At 34.1% G+C, this 17,634-nt stretch overlaps 1 protein-coding gene across 9 annotated transcripts in view; it reads right to left on the bottom strand.

The window, feature by feature from the left end:
- Positions 1 to 17,634, bottom strand: part of LOC123704962 (potassium channel subfamily T member 2) — a 128,533-nt gene that overhangs the window by 28,379 nt on the left and 82,520 nt on the right. For all 9 annotated transcript variants that reach the window (XM_045653474.1, XM_045653478.1, XM_045653477.1 and 6 more), the window contains one exon: positions 1,413 to 1,492. In XM_045653474.1, the coding sequence (XP_045509430.1) occupies positions 1,413 to 1,492 (80 nt within the window). The remainder of the gene's footprint in view (positions 1 to 1,412; positions 1,493 to 17,634) is intronic.

Here is a 17,634-nt window from a genome sequence, read left to right as displayed (position 1 = left end):
CCACTCCGTTAAATTACTCATTATGTAAATTCGATTAAGATTACACGTGTTTAAAACGTGTCATCGGCCGCCATTTAATTAGCTAGCCGTGTATTTAACGCCGGCAATTACTTAGAAACTGTAATAGGGGCATTTCGTTAATGACACCGGAGTGGAGGCGATGCGTTATCATCAAGTTTGTGGGTCCATTCTTTGTCTCAAGTGTCAATACCTCGTCGAGAGTCGAGATTTACTCTCGAGATATCGCCTGCCAAAGACCTCAATGGTGTTACCTTTATTTTATCGGCTTCGAATAATTAATTTCTATTTCCGACCTTGTTACGGCGTGCTTTATTGCGTGTGATATAATTTAATTATAAGGGGAAGTTTAATTCAAAGATTGTCGTGCTCGATGCGGTGTTGGATTCGGTTTATAGCATTCACATAATAACTGCTGGGTTGCATTTCCTTGCTGATTTCAGTAATTATTGCATTATGAGAAATAAACCCTGTACATCTTTAAAAAAAGTCAATATTTCTTTTAATAAGTACCTACTTACGTTATACATAAGTAATTAAGGACATTGACTTGATTTACCTATTCATTTAATTGATTAAGAAGGTTTTAAGGTTGAACTCTGGTTAAAACTCTGATTATCACTTTTTAATCTCGTTTTACATAAATCCACTCGAATGATAAACACGTGAATGAATCTTTGATCTGATCCCATGGAGAGCGCTAATTTGAGATAGAAAACTGCCCGACGCAGTGGAAAAGTTTCTGAATCACTAGATTTCAATATAAATACTTCAATATAAATATTTCAATATAATGTGAATAGAATGTTTAGAAATAAAAAAAAGAGGAAATAGTTTAACGAATACATCATGTTTTACATATTTTAATTGAAGTATTTTGTAAATGTCTCCTGTAACACAGAACATTTCCTAGCATAGGAGACATTGTTCAAATATCGCAATTAATTGTACCTACGGTGTTTGTTTTCCTTATATGTAAGTAATCTCATAATTGCGTATACATGTATATTTTTTTTGTTGTCAAATAAAGAATTTATTTATTATTTAATATTTTATTCTATTGTACTCAAACTCAAACATTTATTTATTCAATTAGACTTCTTCGAGAAGCACTTTTGAAAAGTCATTACATATTTTTAACATTTACCACCGATTCGGAAAGCAGTATCTACGTAGAAGAACCGGAAAGAAACTCCATAGTTGCTCTTTATTTAAGTTATTGAATACGAAAATTCCGGATTGTAATCCAACACCAGACTATATTAACAATGTTGCATAATAAAACATTGAAAACAATAACAAAGACAGTAATTGCTATCCTTCCACAAGAACCAGCTATATCCTACAAACGCTTTGCGAGGAAATTAAAATTTATAACTAGAAATAAAACTTACTCGATCTTTGGTTCTTTATAAAGTATAGTTGCAGTCTTTCTTTGAACGTGTTCTCGTTCACATAGTACTCCACTCGGACCCTGGAACAAACAAAAACATTTCAATAAATAAAAAATAAATAAATAAACATAATTAATTCACTATCATCTACAATTATCCTATAAGAACAGCAACAGAAAATAATATAATAGTAGGTACTTCTTATTTCATTTTAACCACGCTTTTCCTTACACGAAAATCTGCTGAACTTTAACAAGAGATAAATCTAAGTTCCTACAGTACCTAAGTATATGGTTATCAGAGGAGCATAGCTGGGTGCTAAAGTTAGTTGTATCGTAAATATATTACGCATAACAATTGTTCACTGTTTCTAATTTATACACAAAGTGTACATTCGCTACGATTGTTGACTTAAAAACATTTCAGCCACTGTTCAAATAACCAAGATATTAATTATAACACTATTTACATTTATTCACTACCAATTATATGATAAGTATTGAATTGCACCAAAACGCAACGTAAGCACATTTTCAGTTGAGGCGCTATAGTCCGAATCCAAGAAAACCCTTATACATTTCAGCTAGAGACAGCTAATAAACACAATTAAAACGTTTATTATCCTAAATATACAATATACATACGTCACCTTATACAATACGAACCCACAGTAGATGTTCAGCTAAATCGTAGAAGCAAGAATCTTCAATGTACGTGCGTACTACGGAACGTGATACTCATAGTAATTACTTATTTTGTAAACACATGCTTGTAATATCTTGTCTTAGAAGTGAGATATTAGACGACCAAAAAGTAAAGTCACTCGTTACACATGTTTCTGGTTTCATGTTCAAACCACAAGATTTATCATGACAAGTTATTGAGGCAGGAATTCTCAAGATATATGGATGGAGTTATAGCTACGACGCTCGACGTAGACAAGGCGTAGGTCGTATTTCATATTGGATATATTATAAAAAAAAGAATAAAACAGATCGAGAAGAGCTATATTTTTTTAGTAGTATAGCGCTTTGTCTGTCTAATTGAGTTTTTTAGATGCAACTTATTTTAAAAATTGCAACTACCACTTGGAATTATAACTATTATGAATGGTAATTTAAATGAATCTGAACAGATAATGGTTTTACCAAGATCTAATCCTCAAATTTAGCAAGAATCTCATTAGTCTTTGTAAATCTACGACCCGTAATATATTATTATTTATATGTGTTGCTTCACATCGCTCGTATGTGTCTAACTTATTCATCGCTTAAGCTAAATCCACGAAAATTGCTTTCAAATCCGAACTGTTAAAGATTCTAAAACAAGCGACATCAGTTAAAATTTATATTCTTCAGCTCGTATGCCTCATGAATATTAAAACAAGAAGGTTTATTTACTCTTTTGCTAAACTCTCGCCGTATTTAAAATGGCTTTCGTGTCGCTCTAAAAGCTCACAATTAGAGTTGAACTGGAAGAAAATGTATGATGCAATAATAGAAATAAACTTGATAAATATGAAATCCATTTCATATGACAGATTTGATATTTTGTTCTGTTTGTACTATTTATTAATTCTAACAAAAGAAAAATATTTTAACTGGAAAATAAAATATTTACTATCGTCAAACTTTTGTCACAGTATTAAGAGGGATAAGCTCTTAAGAGGTTAGTTATAGTTTAGAGGATAAGTGATAATCAAAATTAAAAAAAAATACACTCCAAGATAATAAATATAGTAGACAAACCCAGAGCTTAGCTATAAACTTTGGGAGATCACTAATACTACGCTTGGTCTTTATATTCTGATGGGTTAATCTAAAATTATTGTATTTTATAATTCGGCTAAGGATTTTATAGTGATGGATCATTCTGTCAAGGCAAATAGAAGTCGTTGAATCTTGCGTTGAATGACAGAGTACTTAATGGTCACAGAGAAAAGTAATAACAAGCTACGGTAATTGGAGTGAGCGAAGATTACTAATATTTCGGTACACGTACAACCGGTACGTACGTGTGAAAAGCATAAGTGGTGAATAAAGGGGTGAGGTGTCGCAATTTGCTTCCCGTCATACCAACTGATAGGCTGAGTATAGGGAAAACATTCTAACCCTTCTCAGAACATAATGTGAAATACTAACAGCGTTTTATTTGCAAGGCACATAAATTATACACCTCATCTTCTCTCTATTATAATCCCTTGTAATAATATTCTAAATGGGTTTTTACAACGTGCATACTCAAACGTGCAATCAACTTTGTTTATTTTGGCTCGGATAGAACTAAACCCTTAGATGGAGCATTAAAACTATTTTACAAGCAAAACGATAATGAAGTAGCTTTATTGAATAGATGCATTCAGCCGGAACTAACGCGGAGAAAATAATCCACTTTATGCCAAATTGAATGTAGTAGAAGCGTGCATTTATATGGAATAGATCCATTATTTGCTTTAAGCACTCTATAATAGATGCATCGCAATCTCTGGTTTTATATTCGTGCGAGTAGATGTCTCTACATCACAAATGAGCAAACATAGTGGAATGAAGCCGAGTGGGTGTGATAGATGTCTTACACTGAGTGATGTTTTCGTTCAATGTATCTATACTCAATTTGTTATTGATACACTTGTACCATTATCTACGGAAAAACATGTTATGTATATCATAAACGAAAAAAACAACTGTTTAAAACTATCCAACATACAACTTCCTTACAAAAACTACATCGACGAAAAACGCAAGTCAAATTGGAGACTTTAAATTAGTCAAAATTGAATACAAAGTCTCAAAGCAATTCAAATTGATATTTCTTATCTATATTTACTTAAAATAAAATACAATAAACTCGAAACACGAGTGACGTCACGTAGTAATAATAAGTACCGTGCGCTATATTGTTTGGATACTGTATGATACTGGTCTTTCGAGCTAGCAAGCATGTCAAAGTTTCAGGAATATCTGCCAGTTAGCCCGTAACAGACGTACAGAGCGTACGGATTTATATGATTTCGTGTTGTGAGAGCGTTATTCTGAGATGTAAAGTAGATTGTCTCAGGAGATGCCTTATAAAGCTCTCAACTCCATAATCTCTTTATGTGCTCATTCAGTCGCCCATTTGTTTCCCTGTTAGAGGAAATTCGCTTATGTTATTTGAACGTTTGCGACGTTGGAACCATTTTTAGCGGCTTGAAGGTTAACACCTGAGAGACTTCTTTTAAATTCTGTACGTAGAGGCATTTATTTCTAGCAACAAATGTGAAAGCTAGAGAAAAGCTATTACAACTATAAGTTAAACATCAAACAACAAAACATTGTCTTATCACAACATAACAATTACTGCGCTGTTTTAAATTTATTTCATATTTTCTACTACTGCAAAAGAGCGGTCATAAAAGCTAATGTGCAATCTTCTGTCTTATATAGCAAATTAAACACACAAATTAGATGTTTCATAAAAATATTGAAGCAATATACCTTGTAGCTGCATATTTTGTTCTATTAAAAATAGAATGCGCTTTTATGCTGATAAATATTAAAATAATGATACCTATTATATAGATGTAAATTTAATATTCAAGAGCGTATTATTTTAACCTGAAACATTTACAGCTTGCAGTACAACCTTATAATGTGGATTAAAGTATCGCAGTATGAAGGTACTACCATAAAACTCTTCGATTTTGTTCTGTGGATTTATGTTGGACCGTGTCCATTTCCTCTTCATCCCAATCTATTCCTTTGTTCCCGTCGGCAATAAGTTCCTTTCCCCTTACCTACACTTTGCAAGCGAGCAACGCATTTTCAGAGACCTTTCTATAAATGTGTTGGTCGCTTACCATGACGTAACTGATTAAACACTACCAGTTTGTATCATCATGTGGTTTGTTTCCTAAAATATTGCATTCTTTTTAACAAACATTCATGTGTTATATTTTTAAACAATTGTAGGTACTATTGACCAGAGCTTACATATAATCTAGTTCGTTCTTTTCAGACCGAGTAAGCCAGGTCAAGCTGTAACTTGTGATATATTTTTGTCACGAAGTTTCGGTTGGCGACCGCTGCTCTGACGTCACAGCGCACTGGTGCACGTGAAACACGCTTACATGGTGAATTGAAATTTTAAACTTTATCCACTTAATATTAAAACACATTTTGCTTTGAGTTTGTTCAATAAGGAGATAGAACCGAGTGGTGCGTTGTTTATGTTCAAAATGTGGGTAGTTGTCGTGAAGTTTTCGAGAAGTTTTACGGAAAGGTGTACACTGTACATAAAGATGGGAATAGAAAATTTCTTACAAAATAAAGATGTTTTAATGAAATTTACTCAAGCTGTGAACATATAATTAAGGGTATCATTAATTATATGTTCAGAGCAATTCATATTCAGAGTACAATAAGTAATCATTAAAAACAGGAATTACGAAACTATTAGTAATCGGGAAAATCATTGTTTAGAGAGTACATAGAGAGTAGTAATAAAGTATTTTTCCATTAAAAAAAACTGTGTCTTTAAATAAAAGAATATATAGAATAGGTCTGCACTTTGAACTCAAAATTTTAATCTTGAAATTATTTCCATACTTGAAATAGAACAATGACAACTAGGGTAAAATTCATATGTATTGTCGAAGGGCATATTGATAGAGGCAATCAGAGCGAATAAGCTGTACGTTGTTTATGTTCACGGTTTCTCGAGGGCTCTTCAGGTCGAGTAGCACGTTTTCCGTGTAATTTATAGCTATACTAACGAAACTGGTTTTACACGCAAATACCAGGTATGATTGCAATGGTTTTTGATACAATTTGTACACGTTTTAGTAGTGTAAAAGCGATATCTATGTGCTACATTAGACTTTTTTTAATTACTCTTAAAAACAAAAAAGAAAAGAGTACGAAAACTTCATGAAAAGCTTATCTACCTTTATTTTGTAATATAATCAATGTTTGAAAGACAGAACAGTAAAAACAAAGTTTGAAATAATGTAAATTATCCATTTTCTAGTTACAAGACAGTAATTGAAGAACCGACCACTTTTTCCTACATGAGGGATTGTTTAACCATAAATACATATACGAAAATCCCACAAAATGTTACAAAATCACGAAAATATTCCAAACAGGTTTTGAACACAAAACTAAATTTTCCAAATACCCATTCATGTCGCCGACATTGTGAGAATTCAATATATCGTAAACGAGGCTCTAGAAAGATCGCAAATATTTTGCCGAGAGATTTTCATTGTCACTAGATATAATCTATTAACACTTAATCGTTGATAATTAAACGTTCTTTCTTAATTTTAATTGCAATTTGCACTTCTTTTATGCTTATAATTTTCTATTATTTTTCTCATCTATCGCCCATTTTTAGTTTTATATTATTCTTTATGGTTAACGACGAGTAACTTATGTAATAAATAACTCATTAACTTGTCTTCCATGTATTCTTATAGCGTAATTAAAAATTTTAGTTTTAAATTATTCACCATTAAATATTTCATCATTTATTTGAATAAAAATATATCTTTTAAACGTAGCGATCTTTTCCATCAAAGTATGTATGTACCTTTTCATTTCTGCGAAGGATCAAGGAGCATGAAAATAATTACAAAATATGAAAGATTTTCTCGCAGTTTCGTGTACAAAATTTGGTATATAAACATAATGTATATTTCATCTGTAAACAACTTATGTACTCATTATTGTAATATTCTATACAAGGTATTTTCTTATGGATTACACGAGTAGACTGTAGCGGGTACTGCCGCGGACGCTCTGAAAGCGTATCGTAAGAGCTTATTTCATGTTAATCAAAGGAAGATATCAAAGTAATTAGATCTTCAAATTTACTGAAATGAAAACATAATATTATGAAATGTATAAATTCAGGCTATTTGAATTTGTTGTATCTAATTAAGTAGCTAAATTATGGAATTAATAATGAAAATATTTGTTTGCTTTGCTTCACATTTTAAATACATACTTACTTAGTAGTGATTTCAATTTCTGAAAAATAAATATGTACACTAAAATATTTGAAATATTTATAATAATGATTTAACGGCTCAATATTGGCTCTATTTAATAGTTAAGTTTATCAACTAAGAAGGGGTTACAACTGAACAATTTGAAAGAATATACAATCCATATACCTAGTGTCCTTTAAGTTGATTTTTCTGAAGAAAGTTCTGTTGAAAAATTCGTAACTCTACGAGAATTTCAGTAAAAATCTAAAGTAGTCATACACCTTTCATATAACAGTCTTTATTGGTATTCGTTTTACATTCATAATATAAATTATTTGCGTGTTACCCAAAAACATTTCACATTTATCATAATTACGATTTGAACAGCGGGTCGTTACATTTCGCGCCATTATTTCTAAAATTTCCCGCCATATTCCGCAATAGCGTAAAATTTATTACCACTTATTAAGTAAATAATAGCCTAAAGGTAGATCTACAATTACTGTTCTAAAGTTATTTAAAACTCCAAACCCATCGATGTTAAATAAAGTCGTACATCCGAACAGCTAGGTACGCGTGGAAATTTTTACATTGATTATTTTAATCGTCTGTCTCTTTTACTTTCATATGTACTAACGTGAGGGTGAAAGAAACGAGTATACTTATAAATATTGGTTAAAAGTTTTTAAAGAAGTACTCGGTTCCTCCTGTTTTATTAATGTTTTCATATCCTAAAAGTAGGCATCATTTTAAAAAATGTGTCCAAAATAGTCCCTACGGTTACCACTAGGCCTCTCAAATCTTTTCATAAATTTTCATTGTTTGAAATAACAAATATTTCGAGTTAGACTAATCTATTCGAGTCCCACGCTACGTTCCCAATCCACGATTCTCTTTGTATTTCACCATTTTGTATTTTACAAAGCGCAGTTGTTAATATTCTTTGTTTCAGAGCCTCTTTACACGCCGAGTTTGCAGATGGTAACAAAAAGTGGGAATTTTAAATTTGTTGAATTTATAATTTGCTGAATTTGATAATTTATTTAAACAAATGTGAACTTTAATATGAAGTTTCTAAGTGTAAAAAGATTAATGACCTGGAAATATTGCTATCTATAGTAATCACTCGCTCAAAGTAATATTATTAGAAGTCACGCTTACAATACTTGAATTGATATATTTTGTTGGATTGGCCACTTTGAAACCAATATATAGTCAGAACTCAGAATTTCACGTTGTATCTATTATTGATAAAACACGCCGTAATACCACATTTTTAAGCCTTTCGCTTAGGTGCAACTCTCTAAGTGTGCTAAAAGGTTGAAAAATACTTTTTAAAAGAGCACCTACGTCTATCAGGTCTTACTTAAAAATATATTTTTTTATTCCACGTAACTTGAAAATACTAAAAAAATCACTTATTGATGTCGTTTTTGTTTTCGGTGAGCTAATTGAGTGATTTAAATTCTAAAAACGTTTGTTGATTTTACTTCAACCTTTACTTTCGGAAATGTGAGAACTGAGAATTATCTTTGAAGTGTTACGAGTCTTATTCCCAGTCTTTATTTTATACAAAGTACCTTTCCAAAATAGTCCGTTGTAATAATACTCGGGGTATATAGGGTAAAAATAATAAAAACGTATAAAGATATCGTTAAAGATACATTACACCGTACACTCTGTTTTATATTTTTAATCCTCTTGCGTAAGTAGTTCGCAGATATATCAAGCCATGCTCGAGGCGCACCGATGTTACTGTCGTCATAAATGTTCCTTCCTATTTCATACGTTTACGAGCCCCTTTATATCGGCCATCTTTGTTTAATGGCATCGAGGATTTCATCCGGCATTATAATATGATTTAGGAATACCACGTACTAACGACTTTTCCAGCTCCAATGTCCTTAAGTTTAAAATATGAAAGAGGTTTTGTAATTCATGTCGTAAGTTCTAAGCTAACTTAAGCGGGTCCAATTTCAGGAAATTTCACTTGCTTTATGCGCAACCTCGCTTAGCGTTTCAAAAGGTAAATTTAAAAGATTTTTTATATTTATTTAGATTTTTTTATATAAATTTCTGACCGTATTGGAATTCATGCTCTCAATTTTAGATAATAAATACCTTTTATATCCTAGTTTTACACAAGTGACAATAATTTAACGGAAAATATGAGAAAATGTAAAGTTTTCCTCATATATCTACAATTTGAAGAAACCTGCCTTTTATTTGGATCAAAAAATGAGGACTCTAAATAAATAATGTAATGAAAAGTTGACCTTCGTAATCCTTTAAAATATTAGTTACTAGATTTAAAAAAAGATGTACTAAAGAACATATTCTTAATTATATTACATACCTACTAATGTAGCAAGTAATTTAAAACAAGCTTTGAAGATGAAGGTACCTTCGAACGAATATATAAATAAAGTAAAAGTCCGTTACAGATTTCTCCCTTCCACTCTAAGTACTATTATATTTTCTTTACAAGAACGCTTGGTCGCGTACATGCTTAGGTTTACGGCAAATATCCTGATACGTGGCGCGGAGGAGATCGGCCGTGTTATTGGGGTCATCATGGCTATTTCACACTGAAAATTGACGTCCTACATCTGAGCTAACTTTTAAGTTTAGGTGTGAAGAGAACTTAATGAACTAGAGCATTCTGAAAATGCTATTAATGCAAAGCGCAACAGGACGACGTCAGCAGTAAATATAGGTACAAAATATTAAAAGTTGTGATGGTGAAAGGAAATCATTATATGAAAAAGAGTAAATTCAGTAAATTGGAAATAGAGTCAAAAAAATTAACGAAAGATGAAGCTTGTAGAATTTAACCAGATAACAAAAATAGTAAAAGATTGTGTGTTGAAGAATATTATGTAACTAGCTTTCGCCCGCGACTCCGTCCGCGCGGAAAAATTAAGATTTTTTTTTTCTACATATTTTTCCGGGATAAAAAGTATCCTATTTTATGCCCAGGATAATAAGGTATAATTATACCAAGTTTCATCAAAATCGAACCGTTACTTTTTACGTGATGCCTGAACATACAGACAGACAGACAGACAGACAAACAGACAGACAGACAGATAAAAAATTTTTTAATCACATATTTGAGTTTGGTATCGATCCAGTAACACCCCCTGCTTTGATGCTTTTTGATTTTTCAATATTTTCAATGTACAGAATTGACCTTTCTACAGATTTATTATATGTATAGATATCAGAATAGATTGAGATTTATGATACATTTATGCATGACCCAGTCACTTATATTTTGTATATTAATTAAATTGGTCTCGTCACAGCTCGGGCTATTCGAAGAATCGCGAAAACTTTTAATTGAGTCGCCATTTTGAGAATGAAATCGTGAGGCGTGAATTGATCTTATTAATTTGAGTGAATTCTGAGCCGAGGTGTTAATGATGCTTAATTATTTCTGAACAACTTGAAGACAGTTTTAATTTTGTATCCATTAATTCAATAGCGAATACGATAAATGAGACGATTAATAAGTAACCGATATTTATTGGACTTGTTGTTTTCAGTGAAAAGTTGAGCTTTTAGAATTATATTCTTGGCACGCCTGAAGTGTTATAATGTCTTGAATTTAATTGTATACTTAAATATTAAAATTAAGAACAAACCGAAACGAAGGTGGGAATATAGGATCTTTAATGAGAGTCTTCATAAATTTATTATATCTTACTATCTAGGAGCCACTTTGATTTGTAAAGTTATTGTGTGAAATAAATGATTTATTTATTTATACAGGGTGTCCCAAAAAGTAGTGATGAACGGAAGCTGAGAGGTAGAGGACCTAGAGGGCTATCCGAATCACCCCCATGTATGTTATGCGATTTTTCGTATTTTCGGAGTTATGACGTTTTTTTTTTCAATTTTTCACCTATCACCGAGTACGATGATATTTTCACTCATGGTAACGTCAATTATGGCGCTAGATGCTTGATTTTTTTATTTTTTTTTATTTGCTAAGCTGAAAGATAGGCCAATTCAGCCATGCCATGGTAACATTCACTATCGTTAGATCTTTGAATGGAATAAAAAAAGAATTAAATGCTAATAATAATAATTCTGTGATTTTATTTTTTTATGGGCCCTTGAAGTTGTAGACAAATAGGGTAATTTTACCTTTCTTGGCATTTAATTCTTTTTTTTATTCCATTCGAAGATCTAACGATAGTAAATGTTACCGTACTGAATTGGCCTATCTTTCAGCATAGCACACAAAAAAAATCAAGCATCTAGCGCAATAATTCACGTCACCATTAATAAAAATCTCATCGTACTCAGCGATAGATGAAAAATTGAAAAAAATGTCATAACTCCGAAATTACGAAAAATCGCATAACATACATGGGGGTGATTCGGATAGCCCTCTAGGTCCTCTACCTCCCAGCTTCCGTTCATCACTACTTTTTGGGACACCCTGTATAAATGTTGAACATTTTCTAAGGACGCGCTCAAGATGAGAGATAAGCTCTTCATGTAGTCTATTATTAACAACGCGACTGTCCTGAATTATATATGCGATCCTCCGAGAGCCGCCCTAGCGTTTGAAATTTTATTTTTGTAATTATTAAGAATAAAAGGCTTCTCTGTGAAATATCATTTAGTTGAATTTGATTCTTTAAGCCCACACCTTGTGTTCAATACCGTCTACGTTTAGTTCCTTATCGCAAACTAGATGGCGCCACGTTAGAATATCTCGAAGTTGTAACTCGCTTGTGATTTGTTTTTTCTATGTCATATATATAATTTTGTTTTGCTTAATAAAAAGCCTTACCAGCAGCAGTGGTGTTTTATTCGTGAAAGTGAATTAGTGACAGTGTACGCAGCGACATCTGGTGCCGAAACCCGGGATAAAAAGACTTTTAAAAATTCAGTGTAGTGATAACTGGGACTTAGAAAAATTTCAAACATTTTGGACTTAGAAAAATTTCAAAAATTTTGAACTTAGAAAAATTTCAAAAATTTCGAACTTATATAACATTAAAGATAGAAAATATGGATCCATTCGTTGCTCAGCAAGTGGAAATACATGAGCAAATAAATAAAAGTTTTTCAAATTATAAAAAAACTCCAAAAGAGAGACTGACAAACGTTTACATAGAAATAAAATTAGAATGTTTAGAGGCAAGTTGGAAGAAGTTTACCGAGAATCATTTGAATATTATATCAGTTGCATCAAAAAGGGAACGCGAAAAAACTCCCTATTTTACCGAAGAGATCTATGATAACCTAGAAGAAATTTATATTAGTTACAAATCAAAAATGAAAGTTGATCTTGGTTCCAGCTCAGCGAGTTCTTCTAAAGTCAGTCCATCGAACGTCACCTGTGTAAGCAGTGAGGTGAAGCTCCCACAAATACAGTTACCCACATTCTCCGGTAATTATGAAGAGTGGCAGAGCTTCCATGACATGTTTGTCTCTTTGATCGATAGAAATCCATCATTAAGCCAGGTTCAGAAGTTGCATTACCTGAAATGTAGTTTAAAAGGCGAACCTGAGAATTTATTAAGGAGCTTATCGACTACCGATACAAATTATGAAGAGGCGTGGGACAGATTAAAGCGCAGGTATAATAACAAAAGATTCAATGTCAACGAAATTCTAAAACGTTTGTTCGGTCAAAAGCCTATGTCTAGCGAGTCGGCTACAGCAATCAAGCATCTTATCGATACCACGGAGGCATGTTTGAAGGCTCTAAAGAATTTAGATATTGACGTGTCTTCGTGGGATGCGATCATTAATTTTTTAATAGTCTCAAAATTAGATTTAGAGTCCCGCCGCCAGTGGGAGACCGAGGCTGGCCGATCTCAAACCGACAGCATCCCAAAATGGAGTGAGCTTGTAACCTTCCTGGAAAGTAGATTTAGAACATTGGAGATGCTAGTAGGTGAATCTAAACAAAACATGAAGAACAGTATAAGTCCTAAGCAAACAAGACAAAAATCGTTTCATATTATACAAGATAATAAAAAAGATACTTACAAAGAAAATAATAAAGTCTGCGTATGCTGTTCAGATGCCCATTTATTATACCAATGTAAACAATTTGGAGGCAAGTCTCCCGAAGAGAGATATGAGTTTATTCAAGCCAAGAGACTTTGCTTCAATTGTTTTTCATCCAACCACAACGTGAGGAGCTGTCACCAGTCGACGTGTTGCCGGCGTTGTGGCAGACGACACCACACTCTGCTGCATATAGAAAGAGATCCTCCCCCTGTGTCTGGGGAACCATGTACGAGTAAAGGCCACCAACCGACGAGTTTAGATGAGAATCGCCATTATGATAAGAAAGTAGTAGCTCATTTTGCGAAAGATACACATCAAGTCAAAGTGTTATTAGCCACAGCATTAGCTAGGATTAAATCCGCAAATGGCTGCGTCCAAACTGCGCGAATATTAATCGATCAAGGCTCTGAGGCCTCTTTTATTACCGAAAGTACTGTACAATATTTATGTTTTAAGCGTACACCAATAAACGGTTTAATAACTGGCGTAGGTGATGGTAAACTTAGATCTAAGCACATTGTTTCTTTTGAGTTAGAATCTCTACATAATCATGAATTTTCTGTTTCAGTAAATGCATTTGTATTGCCATCTTTAACATCGTTTCTTCCGTCGAGTAAGGTTTCCATTTTTGATTGGCCAGAGCTCAGTAATCTACCTTTAGCAGATCCCAAATATGGTTCACCTGGTAAGATAGATATTATTTTGGGAGTTGATATTTTCAGTCAAATAATGTTGAGTGGTTTCTTGAAACATCCTATACATGACGGCCCTATTGCACAGAATACTCATCTTGGCTGGATCTTGTCTGGAAGAATAGGCGAAAATGAAGAATCAAATCCTAGAGTAGTAAATTTACATTTACAGGTAAGAGAAGATAATATTTTGACACAGTTTTGGGAAATTGAAAGAGAACCAGATTTAATAGGAAAGAAACTTACGAAGGAAGAAATCAGATGTGAAGAAATTTATGAGAGTACTACCACAAGAAATGAAGAAGGTCGTTACGTAGTGAGATTGCCATTTAAGGAGCCAGATCCAAAGTGTGTTTACGGAAATTCCAAGGAAGTTGCGTTGAAGAGATTTAAGGTATTAGAAAGAAAGTTTAAAAAGAATTCTGACTTGCACGCTGAATATGAGAAGGTTATAGTCGACTACCAGAACCAGACACACATGAAGCCGATTCTAAGTAAGGAGGATATTGAGTATCCGTTTTCCTTTTATCTTCCTCATCACGCCGTGATAAGGGAAGACAAGGAAACTACCAAACTTCGTGTTGTTTTTGATGCGTCGTGCAAGGGGAATAATAACATATCATTAAATGACACGTTACTCGTTGGACCTAAAATTCAACAAGATTTGCGCCACATTATAATGAGGTGGCGAACGCATATTTATTGTATTGTGGCAGACATCGTACAGATGTATAGACAAATAGTGGTACATGAAGATGATTCAAATTTCCAAAGAATTTTATGGCGAGATGATCCATCGCAACCCATACAACATTTTAAGCTATCGCGACTTACCTTCGGTACTGCTTGTGCACCGTATTTAGCGGTTAAGTCACTCCAACAATTGGCTCGAGATGAAGAGTCGAAACATCCACTTGCCGCAAAAATTACACTTGAAGATTTTTATATGGACGATTTGCTGACCGGTTGTAACTCAGAAGAGGAAGCGATAGATATTTATACAGAGATGAATCAATTAATGTCAAGAGGTGGGTTTAAGCTCCAAAAGTGGTGCAGTAATTGTCCAAAATTACTGAATCATATCGCAAATGATAATCAATCTTCAAAAGATACATTTATTTTTAAGGTCAATGATACAATTAAAGTGTTGGGTATTTCCTGGAATAAAAACATAGATAAATTTGAGTATACTTACAATTTACCGGAGTTAGATGAGCCTGTAACCAAACGGAAAGTGTTGTCTGATATTGCGCGACTTTACGACCCTTTGGGTTGGGTTGCTCCTGTCCTTATCACGGCGAAGATCTTTATGCAAACACTGTGGAAATCTGGATTGAATTGGGATGAAAATCTCTCGTCAGAATTATTAAACCAATGGCTACACTTTAGAAAAGAGTTAGATGGTATTCGAGGTATAGCTGTTCCTAGGTGGCTTTCTACAACGAATGATAATCCAGTTGAGCTTCACGTATTTGCTGACGCTTCTCAGGTAGCTTATGCTGCTGTCGTCTACCTGAAAACCGTGGACACCGAAGGTAATACTTACGTAAATGTAGTCACATCCAAAACTAAAGTCGCCCCAATTCAGAAGGAGATATCCATCCCAAGAATGGAGCTATGCGCGGTGTTACTGGCTGCCAAATTAATTTCTGAGGTTGCACAAGTACTGCAGGTACCTAAAGATAAGTTGTTTGCCTGGTCTGACTCGACCATAGTGCTTGCATGGCTCCGTGGAGAACCCAGCCGTTGGACGACGTTTGTAAGCAACAGGGTCTCCGAGATTTTGACTGTTCTGGATAGTGATCAATGGAACCATGTTGCCACTGATCAAAATCCAGCCGATTGTGCCTCTAGGGGTATATCCTCTCGAGAACTAATCCATTATGATCTTTGGTGGCATGGTCCTAAGAGTTTACGCGAAAACCATGTTTATAGTACACATTTAGATGTTGACACTGATGTTGAATTACGACCTTTAAAAGTACTTACCAATACGATGCGATCTGATGAAGAATTTATATGGGAGCGGTTTTCAAATCTAACTAGAATGTTACGAGTTTTATCTTACTGTAGAAAATTTCTAAAACTGAGGGAACCTAAAGAGTTAAGAGATGTTAATAAAAGAATTACGACCAATGAAATGAATGCTACTTTAGATACAATTGTAAAAGCTACCCAAAGACTATATTTTGCAGATGAAATTAATAAGTTAATGTCTCGAACCGGAAGTGTTACTAAAGGAAGTCCACTGCACACTCTTGCACCCTTTCTTGATGAAAAAGGGTTGCTAAGGGTGGGCGGTCGAATACAACTGTCTTCTGTGCAGTTTAATAAGAAACATCCTCTAATTATGCCCAGTGAGTCTCATCTCACTAGGTTATTAATATTGGATGCGCACCACAGAACACTTCACGGGGGTCCACAGCTTATGATTAACTTCTTGAGAAGTAAATTTTGGATCCTACGACTTAGAGAAAAGGTGAAGAAGTGCTACAGAGAATGCATGACTTGCCTACGTTATTCTCGGCAGGATAACAATCAATTAATGGGCCAGTTACCTAAGGTTAGATTGACTCCGGATAAACCATTTAGGTCCTCAGGTGTTGATTTTACCGGGTACATAGATATTAGGTTTTCGCCTGGTAGAGGATCGAAATCCTATAAAGGCTATATTTGTCTATTTGTATGTATGGCGACTAAGGCGATCCACTTAGAGGCTGTGTCAGATCTTACCAGTTCTGGATTCATAGCTGCATTCAAACGCTTTGTGTCTCGAAGAGGGCACTGCCGCGATCTGTACAGCGACAATGGGACTAATTTCGTTGGTGCGGATAAAGAGCTGCGTAAAATGTTATGTCAAGCGAAATCAGAGTTGGCCGACGAAATTGCTAATTTACTTACCCAGGACGGAACCACTTGGCATTTTATACCACCACACGCGCCTAACTTTGGAGGGCTCTGGGAAGCTGGTGTTCGTTCAGTGAAAACACACCTGAAAAGAATTATAGGAGACGCAATACTTACCTTCGAAGAACTGACAACTGTGTTGACCCAAGTAGAGGCGTGCTTAAACTCCCGTCCAATTTCAGCAATTAGTGATAACCCAGATGATGAGATGCCCCTCACACCTGGGCACTTCCTAGTCGGTGAACCATTAGTCTTAATTCCTGATAGCGATTATTCAAAGACCTCTCTCACAGGCCTTCAAAGGTGGAAGCTTACTCAACGGATGGTTAATAATTTTTGGAAGACATGGTCAAAAGAGTATTTGGTGACGTTAAATAATAGGTACAAATGGTTTTCAAAAAAGACAGAACCGGACGTTGACGATATTGTTATTATAAGGGACCATAATATTCCTCCAGCTAAATGGTTATTAGGGAAAATCGTTGAAAAACATCCGGGTAAGGACAACCTTACCCGAGTTGTAACAATTAAAACTAAGAACGGTCTTTGTAAACGTCCTTGTAATAAGTTATGCATTTTACCAAAGGCCTAGCTTATTAGTTATTGTGTAGAA

This window comes from Colias croceus, chromosome Z, assembly GCF_905220415.1.
Source record: "Colias croceus chromosome Z, ilColCroc2.1".
Lineage (NCBI taxonomy): Eukaryota > Metazoa > Arthropoda > Insecta > Lepidoptera > Pieridae > Colias > Colias croceus.
The sequence above is the reverse complement of the archived record's forward strand: the minus strand, read 5'-3'. Positions and strand labels throughout refer to the sequence as shown.